Source organism: Tauraco erythrolophus, chromosome 4 (assembly GCF_009769465.1).
Source record: "Tauraco erythrolophus isolate bTauEry1 chromosome 4, bTauEry1.pri, whole genome shotgun sequence".
NCBI classification, from domain to species: Eukaryota; Metazoa; Chordata; class Aves; order Musophagiformes; family Musophagidae; genus Tauraco; species Tauraco erythrolophus.
This window is the reverse complement of record NC_141468.1, coordinates 86021366-86048059: the sequence shown is the minus strand read 5'-3', so window position 1 is coordinate 86048059 and position 26694 is coordinate 86021366. Positions and strand designations below refer to the sequence as shown.

General features: G+C 48.8%; 1 protein-coding gene across 2 annotated transcripts in view; it reads right to left on the bottom strand.

The window, feature by feature from the left end:
• Positions 1 to 748: 748 nt before the first annotated feature.
• Positions 749 to 26694, bottom strand: part of CACNA1C (calcium voltage-gated channel subunit alpha1 C) — a 493329-nt gene continuing 467383 nt past the window's right edge. For both annotated transcript variants that reach the window (XM_086610632.1, XM_086610633.1), the window contains 16 exons: positions 24847 to 24912; positions 21709 to 21800; positions 20725 to 20890; positions 19703 to 19830; positions 17965 to 18061; positions 15868 to 15970; positions 13691 to 13792; positions 12128 to 12255; positions 10743 to 10892; positions 9412 to 9764; positions 8428 to 8454; positions 6917 to 7045; positions 6339 to 6448; positions 4281 to 4384; positions 1313 to 1636; positions 749 to 1045 (listed from right to left, as the gene is read on the bottom strand). In XM_086610632.1, coding sequence (XP_086466758.1) covers positions 749 to 1045; positions 1313 to 1636; positions 4281 to 4384; positions 6339 to 6448; positions 6917 to 7045; positions 8428 to 8454; positions 9412 to 9764; positions 10743 to 10892; positions 12128 to 12255; positions 13691 to 13792; positions 15868 to 15970; positions 17965 to 18061; positions 19703 to 19830; positions 20725 to 20890; positions 21709 to 21800; positions 24847 to 24912 — 2376 coding nt within the window. The remainder of the gene's footprint in view (positions 1046 to 1312; positions 1637 to 4280; positions 4385 to 6338; positions 6449 to 6916; positions 7046 to 8427; positions 8455 to 9411; positions 9765 to 10742; positions 10893 to 12127; positions 12256 to 13690; positions 13793 to 15867; positions 15971 to 17964; positions 18062 to 19702; positions 19831 to 20724; positions 20891 to 21708; positions 21801 to 24846; positions 24913 to 26694) is intronic.

The following is a 26694-nucleotide window of genomic DNA, read 5'->3' as shown; positions in this document are numbered from 1 at the left end:
ACAGTCAAAATAAAGCCTGCGACATGCTTCCAAGAACGGATTAAAACCGCGAAACACGGAGAGATCTACACGAGCGCACCGCCCCACAGCCGGCTCCCCACGCTCCCATTGGCTGGCGCGGCTGCCTGTCTGAGCTCCGATTGGTCGGCAGGAGGCTGCCCGAGCTCGGATTGGCTGGCAGAGGCCGCGGCCGGGGAGTCCCGGGCAGGGTCGTGCAGCGCCGAGCACCGGCGGGGGCTTCTGCTGCTGCTGCGTCCTCCTCCCCTCGGCAGTACGGGCATCCACCGCAGGAGAAGTCCTCCTCTCCTTCCCAATCCAAGGGCCTTGGCTTTATGGAGACAGTGAGGCTCATACGGAATATGTGCAAAATGATTTTTTTACAAGCAAAGTCGACAGACACCCGTTTGCCGCAGGGTCCGTTTGGCCAGGGCCGTCCGCGGGAAGCCGAGGGTCCCCTTGGCGCTCCGGAGGCGGTCATCGTTCCTTGTGCAGGGACTGAAAAAAAGGGGGAGCTGGCTCTCCTCCTCTTCCTCCTCCTCACTCTTCCTTCATGGACACGTGCTGGGATTATATCCGCTCCTGCAAAGCTTTCTTACACCACCCAACTCTGCGACTCGTCCCAACAGAAATGAATGAAGAACGCTGTTCCGGTTACTCCAGGTCACGAGAACAGTGAGGCACTTCTGAAACAAACCCATTAGGAACATTGAAACAAATAAAAAACCAGCATCGCTTCCAGCCCTGGCAACTACAGGCTGCTGATATAAATCCTGCTGTCCTTGAGCTCCTCCTGACTTTTTCTACAATCCGGGTTCTGCACCTCTTCCTCTTCCTCTCCTGCACTGTCCTGCCCTGGGTCCCTGCAGTTAACAAAAGGCAAGAGGTTGCCATTGGGGCTCTGCTTGCTGTTACCATTGAGAATGTTGTCTGCTGCATTTTCCATCTCTTCTATCGTCATGTCGCAGGCATCTGCGAGCTCCTGGGTTGTGACCTCAATGAACTTTGGATCTTGAGCAAACTGCATGAGTCCTTCCGAAATCAAGACCTTCAAAAGCAGGTGGGGAACCAGAGACAAAGACACACGTTAGTACTCTGCATCAGCAACCCTATCGCACCCCATCATAACCCTCTTTACCGATATATTTTCCCCAACAATCCTTCTCCCATTCATGCTGCCAACCCCTGCTTGGAGATGGCCTCTCCTACTCTTGGCATCGCGGGCAGCAACGTATCCGTTGCCCCCTTCTTCCCAGGGCCGCGTTTCTAGTTGGCCTCGACACTGCTCGTGTCCCTGGTGACTCTGCAGCCTTACCGCTTCCACCAGGCTGCCAGCGCTGCCGTGAAACTGCCTGCTGCTCCCTCCGGTCTGGCTGGGGACGGTGAGGGAGACCGGCCTGGCTCTCCTCGGGCTGCTGCCGCCGGTGGCGTCGGTGTACCGAGAGCCGCAGTGCACCGACGGGAAGCTGCTGTTGAGCTTCTCGCTGGACTCTGCCCCTTCGAGGCGCAGAGTCGGGATGGTCTGTTGGGGCCAGCCACGGCTGCAGGGTGTCGCGGGGGGTGTCGCACACAGCCGAGAGAACATGGTGGGGGAATGGCTTCGCTGGAGCAGAGGACTCAGGCCGGCCACCGCTAACGCCTGCGGACAGAGAGGAACAAGTCGAGTGAGAGCCTGCTGGAAGGAGGAGGTGCTGGAGAAACTACCCAAGAAAGGCCTGGAGGGTCTTGAGGCTTGTGAAAACAGCTGCCAGCTGCTGGAACGGTTTGGACGTTTCCTGCAAACTCGTTTTGCAAGCTTTCCTTTAAATGGTGTATGCTGCGCTACTGCCAAGCGCCGGACCGAAAACTCTCATGACTGCAGTTCTTCAGCCTCGGAGCCGCTGCTCCGACAGCAGGGATGCAGCCCCGCTCCCCACAGCCTTGCCAGGAACACCACCTCTTCGCCGGAGGGCGAGACAGAAATTCCTTTTCCCACCACTGCCACCACCCATACCGCTAGCTTTTACTGTCAGTCGGTGTCTTTTCTGTAAGCATCTGCCCTGGAACCTGAAGGGATACCAGATGTGAATTTTAGATGCGTCTGCGGTTGGCAATTACTATGAAAGCACCACTGGATTTTAAGGCATCTGCTGTTGGCGGGAGGATCCACATCTGATCATGATACTTGGAGCCATCCCGTCCTTCCTGCGATCACGTACATGACGTCTGAGTCATCCAGCCTCCTTTTATCACAAATTTCTTATTCGTGGTGACGGCTGCCTTGTTCCATGAGCAACGCCGGCAGAGTCAGAAGCTCACCTCACAGAGCTTGCTGCTGCCTAGTACCAGCAAATAAATAAATGTGTAGGAAATACAAAATCGTGTGGATTGCGTCGCAGAGAATCCTCTTGTTCAAGTTGGGGTGAGCCTCATCCCGCTTCGGCTGTCCGAAGGCTACGTGTTTAGCCTAAGCTAACTGTGGAGAGAGACACCAGCAAGCCTCCTGCCTCTCGGATACCTGCCCGAAAATGCTATCTGGAGGACAGGACTCAGACAAGACTCACACTTGCCCTTTGGAGACACTTTTCCCCTCTGTTGACCACAGTGAGACTCGACTGGCCGGTTTAAACTCGGCAGCTAACTTTGAGGTATCTAAAGTGAAGTGAAGCTCGCTCCATCTGCCACTGAAATCCTTGGAAACATATCGCCGTGCTGCGCTGATGATTTCGGTGACAGATGAACAAAAGAATCAATTATTAGTCACCTACAAGCTTCACTGAGATTTTCTCAGGAATCAGATGACAGACTCCTGTCGGATTTCAGTGAGGAAGGAAGCTCTTAAAAATTCATCTGTGTAAGTCCTGCCCTGCAGTCTGTGACGGCCTCAGCACATTCCTTAAACTGCCAGGGCTTCAAGAAGAGCCCTGGATCTGTCAAGCAGGACAACTGAAGCAGTTTTTCAGCTTGTCGGCAGAAACATATACAAGGTGTTTCATCCAAACTTTGAGGAGGTTGAAAGAAGCTCTTGGGGATTCCTTTGAGCTTCAGCTGCATATATTTACATACCATGATGTATGAGTATTGCGCGAGAACACCCGTTTGAGCGCTTGTGAGCGGCCAAATCCATTGCAGAGGCAACCTTTCCACTTTATGTTCTTGTTTTAAGCACTGTTGTAGGCTAACATCTTTGCAATGGGTGGGTAGAGCCCCACTGCTCTAAGTCTGGAGCTGCATGGTGGGATGAGGAAGGGTGAAGTAGCTCCATCCTCTTTGCACAGGTTGGAGGGAGGTGATTCTGCTGGCTGGGTGGGCTGAGAGAGTGGGAGGCACGTCCCCCCTCTGCCTGGCCTGCCGTGGGAGGGCAGGAAGCCTCAGGAGAGCTGTTGCTGCTATGGGGAACGTGGGAAGCTGTTTTCTGCCCACTCCTCCCTGCCCCAACACATTTGCTGGTTGTCCCTGCCACAGCTGTAACTCTCTGCAGACCAGTGCTTTCTGGAGCTCCATCCTTAAAGGATAACTGGCTGGGAGCGGAGGCGAGAAAAGCCAGGGAACCTCAAGCACGCTCATCTCTCCCTCCTCTGCTCTGACTTCTCACTCTTCCCGTGCCTGCCGTGTGGCATTTGCTGCCCCGTGGCAGCCCAAGGAGGTGGGAAGGCCATTCTGCCCTGCCCTGGGACACTGCACAGAGCAGGACGCCTCACTCGCAAGGCTGGCACTACCATCTGCACCTGTTCCTTTTATGGTGACAAGAAGTGGCATCATCAAACTAAAAGACACAAATCTGCTTTGGACTATGACAGCTGGCTAATCATCTAGGTACGTGCCTAAGCATACATTTGCTAGGCTGCTGGATGCAGTTACAAAGGGCTTAAGAAGCTGATTAATTACAAGTAATCAGTTTATGTTTTAAAATGATTAATTACAGTTACTGGTTACCTTTAATTAATATGAAAATAGACCCTGCACATTTTATTCACATGCATACTAGCATCAGAGCCAGTGTAACTGCACTGCAGCATGCAATTTGGGTAGTTATTTTTATCTTCTAGCTATCTTTTTATTTCACTCTTTCATGGACATCAGAAAATGATAACTCTGCTGACTCCAAAGGACACGTTCCTGTAGCACTTTTCTGGAAATGAGACAAATCCTGAAAGCAGGAATTAGCATGAAGGCAAATACGATTTCTAAAAATTGGGCCTTCGATATGGGTGAGAAACTACTCCAAATGGTTTTTAAAAATTAGGGTGAGATACAATGGTCTGGGTTCCGTTGCTGGGCCCTTTGTGGTTAGTAACACTTACCTGATGATGTACCAGGTGCAAAGGCAGAACTGTCTTCTGCGAGACGTCTACGCCCTGGTTTTTCTGTCTTTTCAGACACTCTAAGTGGAAAGATGCTCTTCGACCTGAAACAGCAATCACACACAACTGTGTCCACCACTCATACCTGATTTCTATTTCTTTTAGTGCAGTCCCGTTGGAGATGCACCAAAACCACCCACATTTTAGGCTCTGCCCACTTCCCCTCAACACCTTGCCCTTTGCAAAGCATTTGGATTGACTAAAAGCAGTCAAGAATCATGGACCAACCAGCACTATCTTCCAAGCAAGCTGCAAGATAAAATTCTGGATGATGGTTTTTATTTTTCCCTTTTAAAACATTGTCCCAGTAGATACCATGCAGCTGATTTCCCTTCTGAGCAGGGCAGGTGTTCTCAGACCTCTCTTGGTCAGGTAAAGCCCTCGGGGGGACTGGTGACGGCAGCTGAGGCTCTGGTGCTGTGCTTGGCTGGACACAGCATGCAGGAGGGGACGTCAAGCTGCTCGGGTGACATCAGCCTCTTCTTGCACGTGACCTGTGTCTCTTAGCTGCCAGACATACCCCAGTTTATGAGGCTGTGTCTACAGCAAGGTCAAGTGGAAGTGAATCCATCAATGGTTTAATTCACTGATGAATGGAAGGCTGCTTCTATAGACATGAGGCATTTTCAAAATTTGGAAGAAGGCAAGAGAAAAAAGCTTTTTTTCTCTTGGCAAAAAAAAAAAGATTTTAGGGGGAACTATTGAAACTTTCTTGTTTACTTGCTATAAAATTAAACTTTACTTGTATAAATATGAGAAAGGTACGCCCTATGCAGGAATTTAAATGTACTGCAAAGTACGTTCAGGCTTTGCTTCTGAAGAATGGCAAATAAATCCAGTATTAAACGTACAGCTGCATGGCACACTAAAATATTTTGGGCACTTCTTGATCCCGATGACATTTTTTTAAAGAAGGAAAGAAAATTAGAATTCCGAAAACAGTAAGTATCTGTAATATTGATTTGTTGAGAAAAGACCCTCTCAGGGATTGGAGGAAATGTGTTATAACCCAGAGAATGAATTCTACAAGGCAGATAAAAAGTATCTCCCCTTTCTAGAGAAAAAAAATAGTAAAATGAATATGACATCGCTGTATAAATATTCACTAGAATGTAGTTAATGAAGCATTGTATCAAGACCGACTGCAAATTTGGCCTTACAGATAGATATAGGAATTGTCACTGCCTAATACTTTAAGTTTTGAAATAAGTAAATGCTTTTAAAATACTCAATTGTACAAGCATCCCGAAGGATTTGAGCGAAGATTCAGTAGCCTCACTTTAAACATTTCACTACTTAGTCTGTCACTTTTAGTTTGTGAGAACATATTTTATATGCAGGATTCTTTTTAGTTTCTCCCCAAAATGTCCTTCTTCTCCACATCAGTACTCAGGAAAAAGGCTGAAAAATATTCTACTTAGAAGAGCTCATTTTCTTCCAGGCTCTCACATTTGTCCTGGTACTTTCATACAATCTCGTGATTCATGAGTTTCACCTGGGCGTACTTTGCACGCTCAAGCACTTGAAAATCTCCAGGTGCAATTAGAGCCGAAAGCAAATTTGTTTTGTATTAACTTAGTCTGAAATTCCCTGTTTTCCTCGCAGCGGACAAAAGAGACAGCCTCTCCTTTCTCCTTGCTGAATACACATGGAAGAGAACACCATAAATTCAAGGCTAGCCCATTCAGTGACTCCTTGGTGATTGTTTGGAGAGTCTTCGGCGCTCTAATAAGCTCCTCTAATTCACAGGCAGGCTTAATCAAACAGATCCCACGGACTATCCAAACAGCCACAGATCCATCTACTGCCTGAGCGTAAAGTTAGTGGAATCACGTGTCCCATCAGGATAGCATGCACGCCATGGGATTCCTGGTCTCACGAGCTAAACGCCTCAAGCAGAACACCCGTGCCCACACACGCTGGGATTTCTCCAGCAAGATGTGGGAACTCGGTGGAGGCAGAGGAGAGCGCAGCTCGCACGTCGCGCTGGGATCCTACCTAGTGCCGAGGAGCACAGAAAGCCTTTCTTCGGAGAGTGCCGGGTGTCCTCTCCTTTGTTGTTTTCTGGTGGAGTAAGTTGTCTGTTTTCATCATCTTGGTATGCAAGCCTGGAAAGGAGAACAGAGGGATTCTAGAAAAGCAGCTGATTTTGGACAGAATAACCTCTCTTTTAGCAAGGAAGCCAGGAAGATCATGCTATCAAATGGATGCAACAGCGAGCTAGCTTTGAGCCATAACTGGTCCAGGAGCAATAAGAGAGACCATGAGACAGAGGACGCTCTAAAGATGAGATCTGGGAACATCAGATGGTAGAAGTGAATGTGGGAGGGAGGCCCTGCAGATCCAGATGTCTCATTCAGAGGAGAAAGATAATCCTAGGTGAAAGATAAGCCTTTTCAATGTTACTTCTCAGGGCTGAACTGCATTTTTTCCGAATTATTTTCTGATATTTGAGTTGTCTGACTAAAGTCTTATCCCATAAATGGAAATTTTTGTAGAAAAACGTCGCCTCGTCCCCCCTCTCCCCCTTAATTAAAGAACCACCCAAACACCTTGACTAAAGCTGCAAAGCTCACATTTCAGTAGAGAGCAGGCTTGGTTCACTACAGTACTCAATGTCTTCATTCAAATTTTCATCATAAGTCTCATCCTGAGACACTTCCTCTTGGCAAACAATTGCCAGCTGGCTGTCTCTGGAACTGGAACTAATGAGCAAAAAAGACAAGTCAAGAAATGTAAATGGTAAAGACAACCTGTTACAAAGACAAGAATGACAGGCTCCATCTGTCTCAGTTTATTATAATGCTGAAGAGCTATCATAGAAAAATCAAAGACTGAACAGAGCTGTGGAGTTCACGAACACAAAGCAACAACCTTCGTCTGTGTCCTCTTTCAGAGGAAGACTTTCTGAAATCGATGCCCAACAGTACTGTAAATGCACTATAGTCATTTGTAACTACATGTTCTCGATAAATATGCACGTCACGCTGGCCACATTTCCAAGGATATACCTCACTGAACTCAAAGTAAGATCTGAGATGGGTTCTTGGAAATACAGCTTTTCCCCTTGTTTTCCCTTGTTGCCCAAGCCTTGGTTACGAATTTCCGAGAAGCCTCTTAGACACCAACAGTAACCCTCTCAGCTCTGTGCTGTACGGTCTCTGCCTCTCAAATCCCTTATTCTGCACCATCTCTCTCCTCTGCTTCCTGTTCATGCTCTCATTCCTTGCTGCCTTTTCCATCTTTGGTCCCTATTTTCTCATCACTAGCTGCAGAGTGCTTCTACTGAATTCAGTAGGATTTGTTCAAACCCTTAAGCGTGACAGCTCTTAATTCCCTGCTTGCTTCCTCCTTGTCCCTCTGTTTCACGCCTGGGCCCTCGTATCCCCCTTCATTCTGAGTTTGTGTTTTCTGAGGAGTAAAGTAAAATCTGAAGGTCGAGTGAATCTTTGAGATACCGACATGGAGGTACCAGAGCCAATGTCAGTCTGTCACTAGCTTTCGCAGAAGAGGGCAGTGTGGCAGGTTTTTTCATCTTTTAGGGGCTGGATAGGAAACATTATTTTATCATTTGATTTGAGCAAAAAGCACTGGGAGAAATGTGCATATGCCCGGCATAGAAGAGCCTGTAGAACAGTGCTGGAGTGACCTTCCTGCTGAGATGGAAGGCAAGTAAAACTGCTAAGGTGCAGAGGGGAGAAATCAGTACCTGGCAGCTCCCCCTGTTCAACAGCCTGTGTTTAGCCAAAACCATACAGAATTTTTGAATCAACACACCAGGGTGTACTTCACTGTGCTGTCATCAGAGAGTACCTAGATATGTGAGCCCAGCTAAAAACTCTAAAAAGCCTCAAAATCTAGAAACCAACTAGAAACAGTCCACGCATCACTACCTGCCTGTGGGCAGAAAAGCCCTCAGTTGGGGGTATCTTCTGGAGATGTCATGGTGATCATTACCTCTTTTCCAGCCCTACTGACACCGAAATGAAGAGCTCGTATTTGGCATTAATGGGGATTTGGACTTTCAGTTGGACAAACAATGGGTCTTACACCCAGAGAGCACGAGAGCACGAGGGAGAACACATACCGTCCCAGTGTTTCGTAGTAATGCGTCCTAATTCAAGGAAGGTGCCCGAGGAAGCAAGGAGAGAAAAGAACACCATGTTAGCAGTGTCACATCAGCACAGGTCAGCAAGGGGGAGGACAGATGGTAACACATGTTGTGCAACTCCCGTGGCCTCCCTCAGGAAGGCACAAAACAGAAAAAACACTGGACTCTTTACTTGGACAATTCTGCACCCACTGAATTTCCTCCATCTTATTCTCTTATTCCGTCCTTTGCTGGGGCAGAATTTGTCCACCTTTTTGCATTGCCTGCTCTCTGCACTGAATAAAAATGTCCAGCTCCTTCCTGCTGTTACTGAAAAAAGTTCCCCACTGATAAAAGCCATACTTCTTTCATATTAGTCATCTGTGTGCAGGCAGCCTGAAGCTGTCCAGAGAAGGGGGTTTTCTTCACTTTGCGCAGTATTGCATTTCTGAAGACAGAGCCTCCCTCCTCACAGAATGCCTCTGCCCATGGCAGCGGGGTTGGAACTAGGTGATCTTTGAGGTTCCTTCCAACCCAAACCATTCCATGATTCTATGATTCTACGATTCTGTGTGACCCACTGAAAGAAAAACCCCTGACTTCCACAAAGCTCCCTATTGAGCGCTTAAGAGATGAATTGCAGTCCCTTTGCCTCTCAGTTAGCAGTTGAGAAAACGTCTTCCTGTGGTGAAGGAGGGATAAATAAGGCTCTTTTTGGTTCTTATGAAAGTTTCTTCGTGATAAAGCCCAAAGGAATCAAGTGTGTTGGTCAGCGAGAGTGCTGTTTCTTTGCAGTGGTCAACTGGTGTGTATCTGCCGCACCGTGGGCTTTGGCACAAGTGGAGAACCAGAAGGCTCAATCCAGGCTGTGGGCTGGGTGGTGGCCGGTGGGTGACTTCAGCTAGGCAGCAGTGCTCTGCTCTTTGCATGCATGCTCCTCTCCCCGGTCCCTTGACCCACTCTCTGCTCCGTGCATCTTACCTTTTGGAAGGTAGTTTCCAAGGAGCTTCCTGGACACGTATGGTGGGTGACAAAGGGGTCCCGTGGCCTTCCACTGTGCTGACAGTGCTGGGGTAGCTGGGTGGGCTGGGGAAGCGGCACAGGGCAGTGTTGTTGGCATTGTTGATGTTGGCGTTGGAGCCTGAAGATGAGTAGCTGCTGGGAGTGAAGGTGGAGTCCACCAGCTTCTCATGAGATGGAGACTCCGTATCTCCTTGGTTGTTGCCAGACTTGTTGATGTGCAAAGGTCGCTGGGTGGTGAACGTCTGGGGGAACGCGCTCCTGCCGTCACTTTGGTAATAGCTGACGTGGTTTCCGAACAAGCCTCCGGCTCTCTGTCAGAGAAACAGAATTATTTTGCCGTTGGGAGTGAGAAGATGCGCAAGGGCCCTGGTGTTTCCTGCTTCACCTGTTGTTGAGTTAAAAAAAAGCGAAGATCAAAGTGTGCAGGATGGCACTGGTGCTCTCACTGACAGTGCACGGACACACAGGCTGTGAAAGCTAAGATATTAGATTAGATATTCTAAGATATCTAGGATATTAGATATTCTAAGATATTTCAGGTGCACAGGTAAGGCAAAGGTGTCCCTACACCTCCCACCAGTCCTGGGAGTGCCGGACTGGGTAGGGATGCGAGAACCAGGTAACTGCTCTCTGGTTTTCACAGTGCAGTTACAAAGCGACATTTAGACACGAGAGGGAATTTGAGAAGAGCACCAGAAACTATTAATCACCTGGAGGAACAAATTAAGAAAGATTTAATGAGCCAGTTATGTACTGTTTAGATGATGAGTAATGAAAGGAAGTGACAGCATCTTTCTGTAAGGAAAGGAGGAAACTGCCAAAGGAGAGGAAATATTACCAGAGGAGAAAATTACAAGAAATAGGGATGAAATAAGAAAGAGAAGGTGTAGGTAACTCGCTCAGAAAATTTCCTCCTTTCATAGGAGCTCTGTTGGGTTTTGGAAGGATGCCACTTATGTCACTGAAAGGAGGAGTGAACAAAACACCAGAGTGTGCCTGGCTGCTGCTCTGCAGGCAGTAGGACGGCTGAACTGATCTGTTCTTCAGGCTCTTTGGCCATTCTCATTCGGATTTTGTTTAGGTTTTATGACAGAAACTTCCATTGAGGAGAAAACGGGAAAAGAACTGTGCAAAGATCTCAGGACCTGGCACCCTGAGTCCACCACTCTAGGGTCTAGAAAACAAGAAGGAGGGCCCAGCTGAAATACAGAGTGCATAAAAGAGAATGTAGCACTCTTTGAGCTCAGCTCCTGGTCTAGCCTCAGCTTGTAAAGTTGTTCAGCACCTACCCGGAAGATATCATCTTCAGAGGCAGCTGAAACAGCCTCTTTCATGGCCTTATCTAGCTCTTCTTCAGCTGTCAGGTCTCCAGAAATTGCTCGTCGGATCTCTGGCCCAATGTCGTGGAGCGTGCGCAAACCAGCCTGCAAAACAGCAAACTATAGAGCTTCATATCTCCGAGTGGGTACATGAGAAATAAAAGCAGTACTATTTCTTCCTAAGCACTGTGAAGCCCTTTTACTTCATATAGCATCCCCAGCTCCTAGAAAAACACCAACAAATTCTGTTCTTTCATCTCCAGCTCAGAGAGGGAAAAACTCTTAGCAATTCAACGCAGGAATGCTGCTCCCCTGGCTTCATCACAACAGGACACAGACATAAATCCACAGGCTTGACTAAGCAAGTCTGCGTGCTTTCAACTTTGGCTTCTCAGATCCACAACCAGAAGCCCCAGAGCAGCCACGGTTCCAGCTGAACCATGCACTCGGCGCCTCTGAAAGTCTCTTCTTTTTAATCAGCAGCTTAAGTATGGATTTCGTAGCTAAACTTCTGGCATCTGGATCTGGACAGTCCGCAAACCAACGGACTGGAATCTGTTGCAGGGAGTCCATCCAGGGGGGTAAGCTGTGGGTGTGCCCAGACCTCAGTCTGTATCTGTGCCTGCGTCACAGCACTTTTTAGCTTGCTGGAACTCCAGAGTCACCCTTCTTCCTCACTTGAGGGACATAAATGGTGCTGCTGGACAGTCAATGGGGCTTTCTCTTTCTTTTACACAGCCTGGTAGTCCAGTCAGTGAACGTGTAGCACAGTGGCGAACAAGATCCCAGCTCTTAGGGCCTGATGCCCTGTCTGTTGGATGGCCTTGGCATCCAGGTGTGCTTTTTGCTTTCTAACTGATTTTGCCTTCTGGCAACACGCTCTCCTTGACCCTGTTATAGTGACTTGATATATAATATATATACATAAAATATATATATATATAAAAAAAAATATGGTGACAACCAGGGAGGTTGGAACCAGATGATCTTTGAGGTCCCTTCCAACCCTAACCATTCCATGATTCTATGACTCCCCTCAGAAAGGGTAGAATGAATAAGCAAACGTCTGCTGGACATTTCATACCAGTTCTCTAAAAGGAACCCAAATTTCAAATATTATCAGCAGATTGATAAACTGTAGATACATTGCCCTTGTGCCTTCAACCTCCAGAGCTAAGGGATGCGGCCTGTGGTACATACATGTTTATCCAAAAGGATTGATGTGGTAATTTAAGTGATCTACAAGCTCCTTTCCAGTGGGGATAGCCCATTGCAGCCTCCAGAATGGTTGAGAGGGAAGTGGGGTCAAATGCCTCTACTGTACCACCCCTGTCCGTTCTGTGCCCGCTTGTCACCTGCAAGGAGAGCGCGTTCCGCTGGGAGGGCTTGCCCACCAGCCCCTGTTCTTTACGTTTCTTGAACTTCCGGAAATACTCCTGAATCAGGAAAGTGGCGTAGAACTTCCCGACAGTCACCTCGTCATCTGCAAAGGGGTATTAAAAAAAAAAAAAAATTAAATAAGCAACTGATTTAAAACAGTATATTTGCTAACGTGAGCCTTGCAATTCACAGCAGAAACACTAGGTACCGCAGTACGCCTCTGCTTTTTATGGCATCAGGATGCAGAGTAGAAGGAAGGGATAGCTCCACAGCCAGAACTTGCTGTAAGTAGTCAGGAGGAGAGGTGCTTGTAGCAATTGGATAGACTGGCTCTGCTGGCAGAGCACCCCAATAACTACGCACCTCTGGATGCACGTTGTTTGTGGTGAAGTGCCTCTAACCTTTGCAGCCTCTGGTATTGGTTTATCACACAGGACCCTGCTATAGCAGCAGCCTCCCAGTCTGGATCAACACATGCTGCTCTGTCTCGTGATAGCCAGGAGTAATGCATACTCAGAGTCTGGCTTCACCAACAGCACCTGACTGACCATCCATCTCAGACCTAGACCTTCTCTGCATTGAAATTCTGCCTGGTTGTGCCTAGAATGGGTGCGAGCGAACCAAAACGATCACCTCTCCCCAGAAATGCAGTCATTGCTCTGTTCTCACTCAATACAAACTGTTCACGAGCCAAAATGTACACTCAGTTTTTATCCACATAAAACATACCCAAGGGAAATGTTGTAAGACATGGCCCACTGACTTCAGAGCAGGCTGAGCAAGGTTCAGGATCTGGCTGCAACTGTTAACTAAGTACCAAGCACTGTTTTGTGCTGTAGCCCCTGGAGCCACCTGGAAGGCCAGTGAAGGCCACACTGGATGCCCATGCACGTGGGGTCCCAAGAAGCCTAGCAAAGGAGTTGCTCAGAAGCCTGACAATAACAGCCTACCAGGAACCTGCACAGAAACCCACAGCACTCTGTTACACCAGTTCAGACTGGCTGAGGAATGTCCCCAGGTACGTGAGTCTTTGACAGGTGCCATAGTAGAAAGCAGTTACGTGAGTAAAAAAAGAGTTCTACGCCATAGTAAAGGTAGTTTTGCTAAATAGGAAGGGGTTACGAGGTGGGGCTGCATCCTTAACTTGAGCGTAAGGCCATCTCTCTTACGCAGTCAGATAAAGTCCACAGCATCCTCCCTGGAGCTCCTTAGCTCTGCCTGCTTCCTCTGCCCCCAGGAGGCACCGGGCAATGTCCAGGGGAGCGAATGCATTTGATCAAACTGGGGCAAGATCTAGGAATAAAGGTTTCTGACTCCTGTTTGTACATCTTTTCTTCCTTCCCTGATTTCTCAGCAGTAAGGACATGTTACTCATGTTAGTACAGGCAGAAACAGATCTCAGCCCGATGAAACATAGGTAGCAGCTTGTAGAAGAAAGCTTGTCCCCCATATTCCGCCTGAGGATCTCAAGGTGCAGTAGGACATGTCAGGTGGGGAAAAAGACAGGTTCGGACACTGGGACAAAATCCTGCACTCACCACCCGCAGGGGGCACCACCTGGTCCAGCAGCTTCATACTGGTGCGCTTCCAGATTTTCTTAATTATTGCTCTCAGCTCTTCGTTGGCTTGCTCCAGGTTACCTGCAGGGTGAAAAACATCAGAGACAGGAATTAAGCAGACCCTGCAGAGGAGCAATTTCACGTCTGGCATGGCAATCTTAGGAAAATATCAGAGCTTTTTCAGCAGTGGAAAGTTTTGGGCAGAGAGGTGCTCTGACCATTGCTAAAGTCCCCTCACAGCAAGAGGTCTTCTTCCTAAATATGCAGAGTCATCTCAGGGTGGGAAGGTGACTGTGTTACTTATTGATAGGCTGCAACAGTCAGAAACAACAGAACCATGGTGCTACTTCATCCTGAAAAGCAACAATCTCATCTAACACTTCAAATTTTAATTGAGTGAAAGTTGAATGTGATGAGGACAGAGGTCAGTTCATGGAAAACTACAGCTTGGGAAGAAAAAGAATTGGTCATAAAGATGCATCTAGAAATCTGAAGACCTGATCCTGTTTGCAGCACTTCCCAAGAATTACCTGTTGCAATCCCTGGCTCCAGGCAGATATCAGGTTCTTCACATGGTGCCAAGAGTCTGCCTTGGAGAGCCTGCCCAGTGCTCTGCCAAGGCACTCTAGGCATGTGCCACTCGGAGAACTGTCCCAGGGTATTTATGTTTATTCTTTGATGAACATTACATGTTCCCCCAAGGGGCTCTGAGCTAAATGACACGTGAATCAAGCCACACTACCACTTGAGAGTGAGTCAAACCAGTTTATATCCTTTACTTCTAGGCACCCATTTCCTGCCAAACAACTCACCTTCTGCTTTATTTCTTCATTTATGCACACTCAAACCCCTTATAACTGAAGCTCTCTTTTCTCACTATGTGTACTAAACCACTGTCTTCTCCTCCTAAAGGTGCTGTTCCTGCAGCTTTTCTTATTTCTCTTCAGCAGTGAGGCTCCTGAACGTGCTGCACGGGGCTTGGCATGCCGGTAGCTCTCGTGATAGGATGCAGTGAAGACAGGGACACTAAGTAACTTGCTGAGGATGAAACGGGTGGCAGAAATCTGACTCAGGAGGGCTAGTGCCAAACTCCTGCCCTAACCACTTACAAGATCCTGCTAAGGCAAGAAAGAAAGCAGCTTGAGGCTCTAGGTGGTTTCCCAGGAGTTCACTGGCAATGTCTCCAAGAGTTTGAGGCTAAGACAGACAAAATTGAGTCCTTTCTGGGTCTCTGTTTCTTAAGACACAAGATGTCCTACAGGAGTTGCAGTTGGCTTTTTCCTCAGGAGAGCCTCTTCGGCTAGAGTCAAATTCTGTTTAGCACAACATCCAAGACCTCCATATAATTTCTGAATTTTACCACTTTTTTTTTTTTTTGGTCTCAGCTGTCAGTATAATCCTGGCACAGTAAGCTCGAGTTCTTCTGATCTCTGCTTTCCCATGCCTGGAATGTAACGCAGCCACTCCTGAGGCAGAGGTGGTTCTCTGTGAATCACAGACCTACACACTCCTTTGGAGCATCTCATTAATACATGACGGCAGGTTTTGACTTAGGACCAGTATCTTTCATTACAGCAGGTGACAGAGTGCAACAATGGGGACAAGCTGAGCCCGAAATCTCGTCTGCTTTCCCCAACTATACCTGCTGGTCTGTGCAAAGCTACTAACAGTCCCTTTGCTTCTCATCTGTCTTTAGGCCTACACCACCCCTGTCACTACAACGTGATGTTAACTCATGCTAATGGAAGCACAGGAGGAGTTTTAATGAGATGAGACCCTCGAGTCCGAGCTCTTTTGCCTTCCTTAGATTGGAAGAGCAGTGGCATCAGCAGTCAGAAAGCGGCCCAGCTCTGCAGCCAGTTTGCACAAGGGAAGGCTTCTTTGCCCTTCTTCCTTCCCCTGATTGCTGTTCGAGCAGATGATCTGAAACTTTTAACTTTTGAGACCATTGTAAAGAACGTGATCAATAACCTGAGGTGACAGCATGGGAAGCACCAGCTTTCTAGGTAACTGGAAACACTGTTCTCTCCCTAGAAGATATTATCCCCCCAAACACCTTTACACTGCTTTTTGTACCATGTGCTGCATATGAGTAACTGGGATCACTGTACACAAGATGTCCTTACGGTTGTATTCCAGCTCAGCACACTTCTTACCTTCTGTCTTGATCCTCAGTGCTGTTCTGACCAACGCAAAGAGAGTGGCATTGAACATGACAGTCCCATCACTGTTCAGTGGCATGTTCATGGAGACAAGGCGCTGTGGAGTAAGGAGAAGAAAGAGAACAATCATACCGCTAATGCATGGACTGAAGGGTGCTCTTCCTTATGCCCTCAGCATGCCCTCCAGACCTGCCATCCCTCTTTTTTGAGGGTTCATGGCCTGTGGATTTAGTTACACAATTATGAAAGTACTTGTCATATCCACCGATGGTCCCAACCATGGCATGTTTGCCCTGGGGTCTCCCTCCCATTGCTAGAGACTCTGCTTTCTTCAATGTGGCTATCGCTGTCTAACCTTCGGTTTCCTCAGTGGCCAGTGGGCACTTGCCCACAGTGTATTAAATGGACAGAGATTTCTTCCAGTCTCCAAACCATTTGGCTTTTAAATGACACCTTTTTTTCTTATCAGGAGCAAACTGATTTCTTCATACTTCATGAGGCACTTGCAAACTTGCCTGCACTGAAGCTGTGCCTGGTGTAAATGTATGTAAACAGAGAGCCAGAATCTTTCTTTTAGGTGACAGGCTTGAAGAAAGGGGATTAGTCGAATCTGAAAGCTGGTCTGCTTTATCCAAATATTTGCCCTCTCTCTTTTAAAACAAGGCTGTGTCTGTCCCCCAGTAATTCTGTAAAGCCATGTAGGACAGAGAGTGGGTGCTGAGTACTGTTGCAGCTGCAGGATGAACTTCAGCAAGACCGCGCGACGACATAGAATCATAGAATGGTTTGGGTTGGAAGGGACCTCAAAGATCATCTAGTTCCAACCCCCCTGCCATGGGCAGGGAAACCCTCCACTATACCAGGTTGACCAAAGCCTCATCCAACCCGGCCTTGAACACTTCCAGGGATGGGGCAGCCACAACTTCTCTGGGCAACCTGTGCCAGTGCCTCCCCACCCTCAATGTAAAGAATTTCTTTCTTATACCTAACCTAAATCTGCCCTCTTTCAGTTTAAATCCATTGCCCCTTGTCCTATCACTACACACCCTTGTAAAAAGTCCCTCTCCAGGTTTCCTGCAGGCCCCCTTTAGGTACAGACATATCTCTGTGCCAGAGGTAGCAGTCACCGGATCTTACACCCTTACTTCTGTCTCAGGAGGTAAGAGACACCAGGGACTTGGTTTGAACTTTTATGCTTTCAGGGGTTGATTTTGTGCCACTTTCATGCAATAGGCTTGGTTCAGTATCAGATTGGAGGAAAGGGTGTCGTTCCCCATCACTACCACTGCAATCATAGACGAGGGGGGGGTTGGAACTGGACCAAGACAACAAAGAATTGCTAGATAGCAGGCTGAAAGGGCTTGGCAGTAGGCCACAGAAGTCATATATTTCTGTGTACAGGCTCCAGGCTTTGTATTTTGCTCTGAGACTGACATAAAAACCAACTGCAAGCGTCACATATAAACGCTGAGACTTAGGAGGAGGTGAACAAAGAACTTCAAGTGGGGGAAGCATAAAGGTTATAAACATGGGAGAGAGTCCTTTTTCATAGCCAGGGTCTCACAACCAAAGAAACGAGTGAGTCATTTTCACCGAAAATCTGTCCTTGCCCTCCCTCTGTTTTAACACCACGCTCACCTTGCTGTGTAATACCTGTCGGCTATTCAAGCAAGAATGAGAGACACCACCAGCTTTTCGGTGCGCTGCTTCGTCCAAAGAATCGCAGAGATATTTTCCCTTGCCCTGTTATTTCTGTCTGTCCTGACCTGCCTTGGGATGCGCGTTCAATACCACATGGACATGTGCATGGTTGATTCGGTATCTGGGAGCCACAGATGCTCTCCCAGTTGGAGAGCGGGCTGGTGCTGTGCTGATGCCCATGACTACCAGCCACCTCTCCTGCTGCTCGCCCTCCCAGCCCTTGCCTGGGTCACTGCTGCCCAGAAGTGCCAGGGAGCGGGAAGCGGTGCAGAGCGCCCGGGGGAAGGGATGCTTCGAGCCGGGCTCGGTGGGCAGCGAAGCGGGAGGGAGGTGCTGGAAAAGGTGCTGTGGTCCCCGGCCTCCCCCGAGCCACCCTGCAGCGAGCCTTACTTTGCAAGCCACCCGGTGAGGGCAGAGCTTCCCGAAGCCCAGGGGGGGCTGGATCCGCCGCAGCAGTGTCACCACGTCCAAGTGTTTGATCCGTCCCCTGGAGAAGAAAGCACAGTGAGGGGTCGCATCCTGAGCACGGGGAGACCGGCTGGTCCGCCTGCAGAGCGCGGATGCAGCTGGAAGCATCACGGAGCTCCCTGCAGCCTGGGCACAGCTGCAGGTATTCTCTCGGGCCTCTTGCATTCCGTGCATTCCTCAGGAGTTGCCCAGCACTCATATAATTCCTGCTAGGACAGCAAACCCAGCTGTCAGTCACACCTGAGTCAATACTTGCAAGAATTGACTTCGGTGTTCTGAATGCTGTAGCTCAGGAATGGACAATTTGGGGTTGTCCCCCCACCACTGACCTGCTCAAAATCTACGGCTGCTTGTCTACCTCTTGGTCTTAGGGCTGTTGCAGGCACAGAGGTGCCAAGGGTCTCTTTTTTCCTGGCGCTTTACCTCCCATATAAATAGCCCCAAGCCACTGCCTTTTGATACTTGTTTATGCTTTGGGCTGTCGCTGGAGCCAGTGCAAAACAAAGCGCTGAACTTCCTCCACAGCAGCAGTCAGGTTTCTTTTAAGTTCTGTAAATGGCATCTCAAAAGAAAAATTCTGTCGTGGAGGGAGGAGAGGTACCAGAGCCAGAGATGGGGCTTCGAGCATGGGACATGGATGGAGAAGAGGAAGAAAAGAGCTTCCTGTTTACAGGTGGGAAGGAAGAGGATGTCACCTGGACTGAGCTGTATCTATTATATCGCTTCAGCCACTGCGGTCTTGCCGTCAAACAAGCACAAACAGTAGCATCTGTTTTGTTAACAAAAAGTATATTCATTAGAATTCCGTGCTTATCCCCTATCCATATTAAAAGTCTCTCTGGACAGTCACCCTGGCCGGGAAGAAAGGTTTCAATTTCCATATCACTCTGACGATAATGTGACATGGCCTCACATATTACAGAACCTGAGCCCAAATTAATCTTGACACTGTGTCTCCTAAAGAGATCTGCTTTTAGTTTACGCCAAGATCACTGCAAACAGCGTTTGCATTACGCAGGGGGCTTTGCCAGTACGATTGTCAACTCTACTGTAATGCCACAGGGATCTGAATGCACTGTAAGCCTAAGCGTGTGTCAAACGGAGCATATAACACTGAATGTCACTTAAGCCCTCGTGTGAGTTGTTCTTGCCTAACTTTAAATCCCTGCAAGTCTGCTGATGAGAACAGCCCTGCAGACAACGTAACGCAGCCATGTGAAGGTGCAGGTTGCGATGGGCCTGCATGACACCACGACAAAACGGAGATTTGAGCGCTGCGGCTCTACGGCGAGTAGAAAGTCAACTGGAAGAGTCACAGCTCAATATCTCAATCACGTGGGACAATCAACCAGCCCTCTAATCTCCTTTGCTCATCTCCTGCTGCCCCTCCCTAAACAGTTCATACCCCCCCTGACTGAAGGCGAAGCAATGTCCAGCCTAAAGGCTGAGTGCAGCCTAAATGCTGAGATTTTGTGCGTGCATCCTTGCACTGCTGGCTTACGGATTCACCAGCAATACCTTGTGGAGGTATTTTAGGATTTTTGCAGAAAAAAAGTGTTCCTGCAGGAGGAACGTGGCACTTACTGCACTGGGTCTAGAGAACAGAAAATAACGGGCCCGTTCTCCCGAGGAGCTCTGATATCCAGGCTGGGTTACTTACTTGGCTTCAGGGTCATACTCTGCCCAGATCCTTTTAAACTCATCCAGGTGGTGTGGTCCTAAAATGGACCAGTCCCGTGTCAGGTAATCAAAGTTATCCATTATAACAGCTACAAAAAGATTGATGATCTGCAAACAAGGACAGAGATGACTTGATGGATGAGGCAGGTAACAGTAGTGGGTTCTCTGTTTAAGGTCTGGATGTGGACTCATAAAACATTAGGAAGCCATTGGGGGTGGGTCCTCTGTTCCCCCATGCCAGCCCCTTGGTTTAAATGGGAAGATCCCAGAGGAGGAATAGTCTCAGCTGGTCACGTTTTGCTCTCCCTTACTGAATGGATGACGCCCAAGTTTGCTGAATGCTTAGACATGTGTGCTGGCTTTTTCTTTAGCTGGGTCTTTACCCAGCAGAACGGAGTAGTGGTGAGGGAACCTGGGATTTTATGCTCTATAGGCAGTGGGGCTGAGATAAAAGTCCTTTCTTCTGGCCCAAGACTAAAACTTTTAAAATGTTGCTGCTGTTGGCTGGGAGAGTTTTGTGCGCTGATGCCAGCTGCAGAGCATGTGCTGTCGCTCTGAGCAATGCCGCATTGCCAGCACGGAGCAGATGCAAGTGGGATATGTGTATTCTCACAGTCATCGCTGCTGGCAGGGGAGGAAAAACCTGCTCAGCAGCCAGAAGGAAGGTAGGAGGGAAGGTGGGAAGTGTGGCTGAGGCGTTGCTAGCCTCAGCACAGCCCACAACACGCTAATTTGGTTTTCTCATTGAGGGGGAGGGGGGAAGAGTGCTCCTTGGCTGTGCACGAAGGATTGGGATTGGAAGCAGAGCATCCCCCAGAGCTGGAGGGAGGTGGGAATGGCAGTGACTAAGGGGGTGTTGTCACGGAAAGGGCGCTGCTGGGAAATACCCCATGGGGAGATTTCCCCTCTTTGAGATCATTCTTCTGCTCTGCAGTGCTGATGCCTGGGGAGGCAGGGGCTCGGCTTGACGGAGGGCAGGTTTCGGTTGCTGGGCAGACTCACCAGGAAGGCACAGAGCATGTAGAAGCTGATGAAATAGAAGACGGCAAAGCTGCTGCCACAGGAGTGATCGGCTTCGGTGGAGTTGGCCGGCTCCGACTCTGGGTCACACTTCTTGTCTGGGAGACACGCCAGCATGATTTCCTGCCAGGCCTCACCAGTGGCACACCTGGACACGGCAAAAAGCAAGGGAAGATGGTGGTGACCTTCAATGTGAGAGGGACTGGCACGTTAACAACCTCTTCCTGCTCCCATGAATGTTAACGGGAATTTTGCCACTGAGGTCAATTAAGAGCGAGTGAGGCTGATGGCTGGGCTTTGACATACACTGCCATGCCCTGCTCCTCTTTTTGGCTTTGTTGCCATCAGCGTGTTGTTCCTGACTGGATTTACCAGTCTGAGTACAGGGCTGTCATGCTCCAACCAGCCAGTCCTCGAGACGTGTGTGACATGGTTAGGGATGGCATTAAAAAACTCTTTGGAAACGAGGAGAGACTGTTGAATTTGTGCCAACTCCCCACCCCTTCAGCATCCCTCCCTGGCCCCGGCACACTTAGAGCAGGATGATGTGCTAAGCTGAGCTGGGCATGGCCATGCCAAATCATGAGTGGGAGTTCATGTCCCTTTCCCTGCTAAAATATTTCCCTGCCAAAATAAACTGGAGGTCATGCTGGCTTGATTTGAACGAAGGGAGGACTTTGCAATGCATATCAACATTTGAAAGCACCGAAAACTGGCTACCTTCCTTCTGAGTAGGAGGACTTGCCTCCCTCCCCAGCGCTGTGCATTGGCCAGGGTCAGCTGGCAGGGTACCCGGCTTTATGGACCGCTCGGTTCACCTGATGTAACTCCTGGGCTCCCTCGCTAAAGGACAACGTGCTCCTACTCACCTCGTGAGCCTGACGTGGTAGAAGGAGGTAAGCCGTGCCCAAGAGCAGAGGAATTGCGCTCCCGGACTGACACAAGCCAGAGCTGTTGGACACCCACCTGAAAAGCAGCAGCACTGCCTGGGGGAAGGTCTGGAAGTTGTTGTTGCGGTTGATTTCGGTGGTATCGTTCAGCGCAATTTTACCAAACACCTGGCGGAAAGCAGAGGTCTTTTCAGGTTAGCCCTGCAAAATCCCCCAAACTCTTGTCACCCGTAGCTCTTGGCCTCACCCCGCTCTGATATTTAACAGAATCTGCTCTTCTCTTCAAAAATCATTTCCACAGGTCTCTCGTATTTGCTGTTGCTTCCCTTGCTTGTGCTTTATCACCAGAAAAGCACTCATTTTGTAACAAGAGGCATCTTTTGTTAAAACAAGACATCCTTCCTTATTTCCTACACTGTGAATATGTGATATGGGGCCTCATTTTATCAGGCACGCGTGTGGGACGGGGTCCAGCTGAAAGCAATCGATAACACAGAAGAAGAGGCTCCTTCCTTCATTGCTTATCTGTCTTGACCAGGAGGAAATGATAGCAAAAGACCAGCAGCTGCAAAGCCTTCAGCTTTCAACCCTGTGGGGTGCCTTGGCTCTTCCCAAAACAATGCAAAGTACGTTGACTTGGATCTGGAGATTCTCCAAATGCCTGCCCTTCTAGTAGCCATGCTTGTCAGCAGCAGGTGTTTCAGGCCCCCTCGACGAATGCAGCAGGGGGAAGATGATGACCAGACTTGCCCAGATGAGGATGGCTTATGGCCTCCTTCCGTGCCCAGCCAACCGGTGCTGCACCAACTCGCTGTGGTTCATCCAGTCACAGCACAAAGCTTGCAACCATCAGCAAACCTTTCCAGGGCCTGCCCTCGATAGGAAGTCCCCCGAGCAGAAGAGTTTCAGGCTTCTTTCAAAAAGTCTTACGTAGCTTTGGTACTTTTGGGCACTGGGACTGAGAGCTTAACCAGCTTTGTTGGGCAGAAGGGTCTCTGCACAGCATAGACAGTCAGGACTATCTATTCCCCATCGATAGCAACGTGACAAAGATCTCAAGGACCGAGCGCTGTCATCCCGTAGCCAAAACGAGCAGCAGGAACAGAGCTGCTCTGCGAGAACGTGGAGCTTCTTTTCAAGCAAATGTCACCGATAATTACCACCCCACGAGAAACAATGACACGGAGAGATGCACAGAGACAGTGGCGAGGAGGCTGTGCCAGGTGGGAGGGAGGGTCTGTACGTGGCAGGGCTTCCGCAGGGACGTGGGAGCCTTCCCAGCCCCAGCTGCCCCCACGCCACGGGTGGCAGTGACAACCCCAGCTGCACTGAGGAGGAGGGGGAGGACAGTTAAAATGCTCAGAGGCAGTTTGAGCTGAGGCAACCCATGTTTTTCATTTCAGGCAAGCGTAGGCAAGGGATCTTCCCATGCTGGAAGTCTGATTTTCCCTTCGCCCCTGCAGCTTCCCTCACACATGAGGAACTGGGGGCAGCTACTACGGGTGCTTTACATTAGGCTCCTATGAGGAGCTGCAGGTAGAGGTTCTTCTCTCGAGGCCTCTCCAGTCTGTGTCTCCTGGGTCATTATACGAGTGACTTCATCCGTCAGCATCAATTTAGGCCCTCTATGTGTCAGCAGGTTCAAGAGAGCAGCACACAAAATGTCTGAGACGCCATTTGGCCAAAAAGTGATGATAACAGGTCTACGGGCTCTTGGCAAAGAGGGAAGAAGAGAAAAGTTGGTTTTCTCATTGGAAGACAGGAGGGCAGCAAGCAACCTAGTAATCTAGATCAATGTGAAAGACAGATGTATGATCTGCAGGCTGCTGAGATGATTAAAACAGAGGCTTAAATGTAAGCCAAAGATTAAATAGCTAACTTAGAACTAGCTGACGGAAAAGGGAATAGAATTACAGAATAAAATATCTAGCCCTGGCAGTGCCCCCATCATTGTAGACCACATCTGCCTGAGTACTTGGAAGCCACTTTTAATGCTTTGTGTAGCTACATAACACTAGTGTAATACTCTCAAGTGAATTTCTGTGTATCACGGGTAATCCTGTGAGATCTTGGCCATTGGAGTGGTTGGGTATTAAAGGCAAAACTGGCAAGTTTACAGCATGAACCTCGTAGACAACATGGCAGCTGCAATTGCTGAGGGCAATCAAGGTAACTTGCGGTAACTCAAGAAAAGATGAGTTTTACTTTTCAAACTGGGGGAGGGTAGGTGGAGCCTGTGAAAAGATGTGATTATAATAACAGGAAACAAATTAAAACAAGGTCGCAGAGGCCAGATGAATTTTGTTACAGATTCTGTTGGGATTGTGAAACCAAGAAGCCTGTCACGTTTGGAGACCTCTGGAAGCAATCATGCCATGCCTTTCTATGCTTCGGTCGCTGGTCCCAGATGGCTGACTTGTCTGAGATCTTTGGTTAACGTCGAAGTGGGAAGTGAAGCTTCGTTTGAAAAGCAGCACGGCAAACGAGGCTGAGGCTGCCACGGGCTGTGCCTATATCACAAGAAGCCTATATGCTTTCTTCGATGGTCTGTGTGCAACATCAGTTCCTTGCGCAGACGGATGCTCACGCCGCTTCCCAGTTCATTTTGCAAACTGAATAGGACATTGTACTGATGCAGCTTCCTGAAGGACTGGCACAAACGCAGAGTGTCAGTACATTGGGTCTGATCCCATATTTACCTTCACGGCTGTAAATCAAAAGCTGCTCTTTACAACTCGGTGGAAGTTACACCAGTGTGAAAGTGATGCGAGAGAAAAAATGGGTTTCTCCAGTGCAGCATGCCCATAAGCCCACTGCAACAACTATTTTGAACCAACGACTGAGGCACTAAACCTCTTTTGCCACCACTGCTGGGTATTCCTTTGAGAGTGTGGAGGGCAGGCACGGTCCTTTTACTGTTTGCATAATGCATTCTGCCACTAAATGTGTTGGTTTGTGGTGGGTTTTTTTTTGTTTGTTTGTTTTTCTTTTCTTTTTTTTCTTTTTTTTTCCTGGAGTGCATTATGCTCCTGTTGGAAGCACGCAGGCAGACAACATTTCCTTTCCAAGGTTAGCTGCCATCTTACCTTATGGCATGAAAACAATCTTGTAAGCCCTTATAACCACACATTGATCTAGTTACAAATTTATAAGTCAGTTCCCACAACACTAACAGGACAAGATAGGCACACTCGAGCTCTTTAGCATCACTTACCTGCATCCCGATCACGGCGTAGATGAAGAACAACATCACTATTAAAAGAGCCACGTAGGGGAGAGCCTAAAAATGGGAAAAAAAAAAAAAAAAGGAAAAAGAGCACTGTGTCTCCACCGAGCCTGGTTCATGCTCCTGGCTTCGTGGAATGGGGGGAGTCTGTAATTTGGGTAGGTGGCCACTAGATGCCCCTGCAGGCCCACGTTTGCTTGCCCGCCCCCCCCCCCAACCCGGCCACCACCCCGCCCAGGCGGGCTGCGGGCACAGGGCAGCTCCGCTGCCTTCAACTCCCTCCTGCCCTTGAGGAGTGAGGGCAGGGAGGGCAAACCCAGTGCCTACAGCCGAGAAAACTCCCATAACCGGTATTATCCTGACATTAATGGCAATGTGACTTTTTCTGGAGCCAGTCTGGTGAAACAAAAACGCAACAGCTGCCGAGATGCCAATTCGAGGCTTCTGCTGCAATGGCTGGTGCCACCCTAAGGACCTACAGCAGCATCAGCTCCGTTCCCTCTTCAGGGTTAGGTGTCTCTGATGGGGTGTGCCATGCACTGGGTGTCTGTGGTCAGCTGCTGAAGAGGAAATGCAGAGCCCTGGTACGCAGAGCTGCCTTGCCAGGGAGAGGCCAGCGAAGTGTTGGGTGCTGTGGGCTCAGAAAGGCCAGTGTGATGGGCAAAGTGTTGGGTGCTGTGGGTTCGGAGAGGCCAGTGGGATGGGCAAAGCGTTGGGTGCTGTGGGTTCGGAGAGGCCAGTGTGATGGCCAAAGTGTTGGGTGCTGTGGGTTCGGAGAGGCCAGTGTGATGGGCAAAGTGTTGGGTGCTGCGGGTTCCCTCCGCCACTGGCAGGGATCAAGGGCTCAGCTCGGGACCTCATGGGCTCAGGCTTTTGAGGAGGAATTTTCTACTCTGTTGCTTCTGAAACATAGAGTGCTCAGACCAGAGATTTCCAGGCCTTACTTCAGAGACAATGGGTGGAAACGTTCATCCTGAAAATGAGAGTACAGTCCCTGATCTGACTTTTGAACACGCCATTTCACAAAGTATAAAAAGCCTACCTTTTTTTTTTTTTTTTTAACATTAAGATTACTTACATGTTTTAAGTTTATGTCTAAATTCAAGAGAGCTAAATCCTGAAGGAAGAATTGAGGAAAAATTTTCCCTGGCCACTATGGAGATTTGACTAAGATCTGCAGATCTTATCTCAAAGAGATCTGAATATTAAAATGGCAAAAATCCAAACCTTCAAACATATCTGTAATCATCATCTTGAGATTCAGAGGCAGATTCCTCTATGTTTTATGGGATCAGACAAATTTATATGGTTGCTCCACAGTGTCAGTAGGGATACACTAGCTCAGAATTGGGTTCCAGACATCCTGCGATGATCTGGTTGAGAATCGATATACACAAGACCTAAGAAGAGCTCCTGGGATAGTGTCCAGACAGGACCTGAGGTGCATAACCTTACCAGGTCTTTTTTTTTTTTTTCAAACAAGAGATGGGAAAAGTGTCTTCTCTCCTGGCCATCCAGCCCTCCACTTTCTTTCCATGTTCTTCCACTTAGCCCACTCCTCTCCATTGATGCACCTTCCCACTCATCTCTGCCCCTTATTCCCTATGGCTCCTTCAGCTCTCCACCTCCCATATTCCACTCCTCTGGCTCTCTCCTCCTCTGTCTCCGTCCTTCCCTGGCTTTACCGCTTTGTCCCTGTGATTCCCACGGCCTCGCCTTGCCCTTGGCACCCCTCTCACTTCCTACTCCTCCCACCCTCCAGTCTGGCCTCTGTCGCTGTCTCTGCAGGCGGAAACCCTGCGGAGCACTTTCCCACCACACGCTCCTCTGACCGGT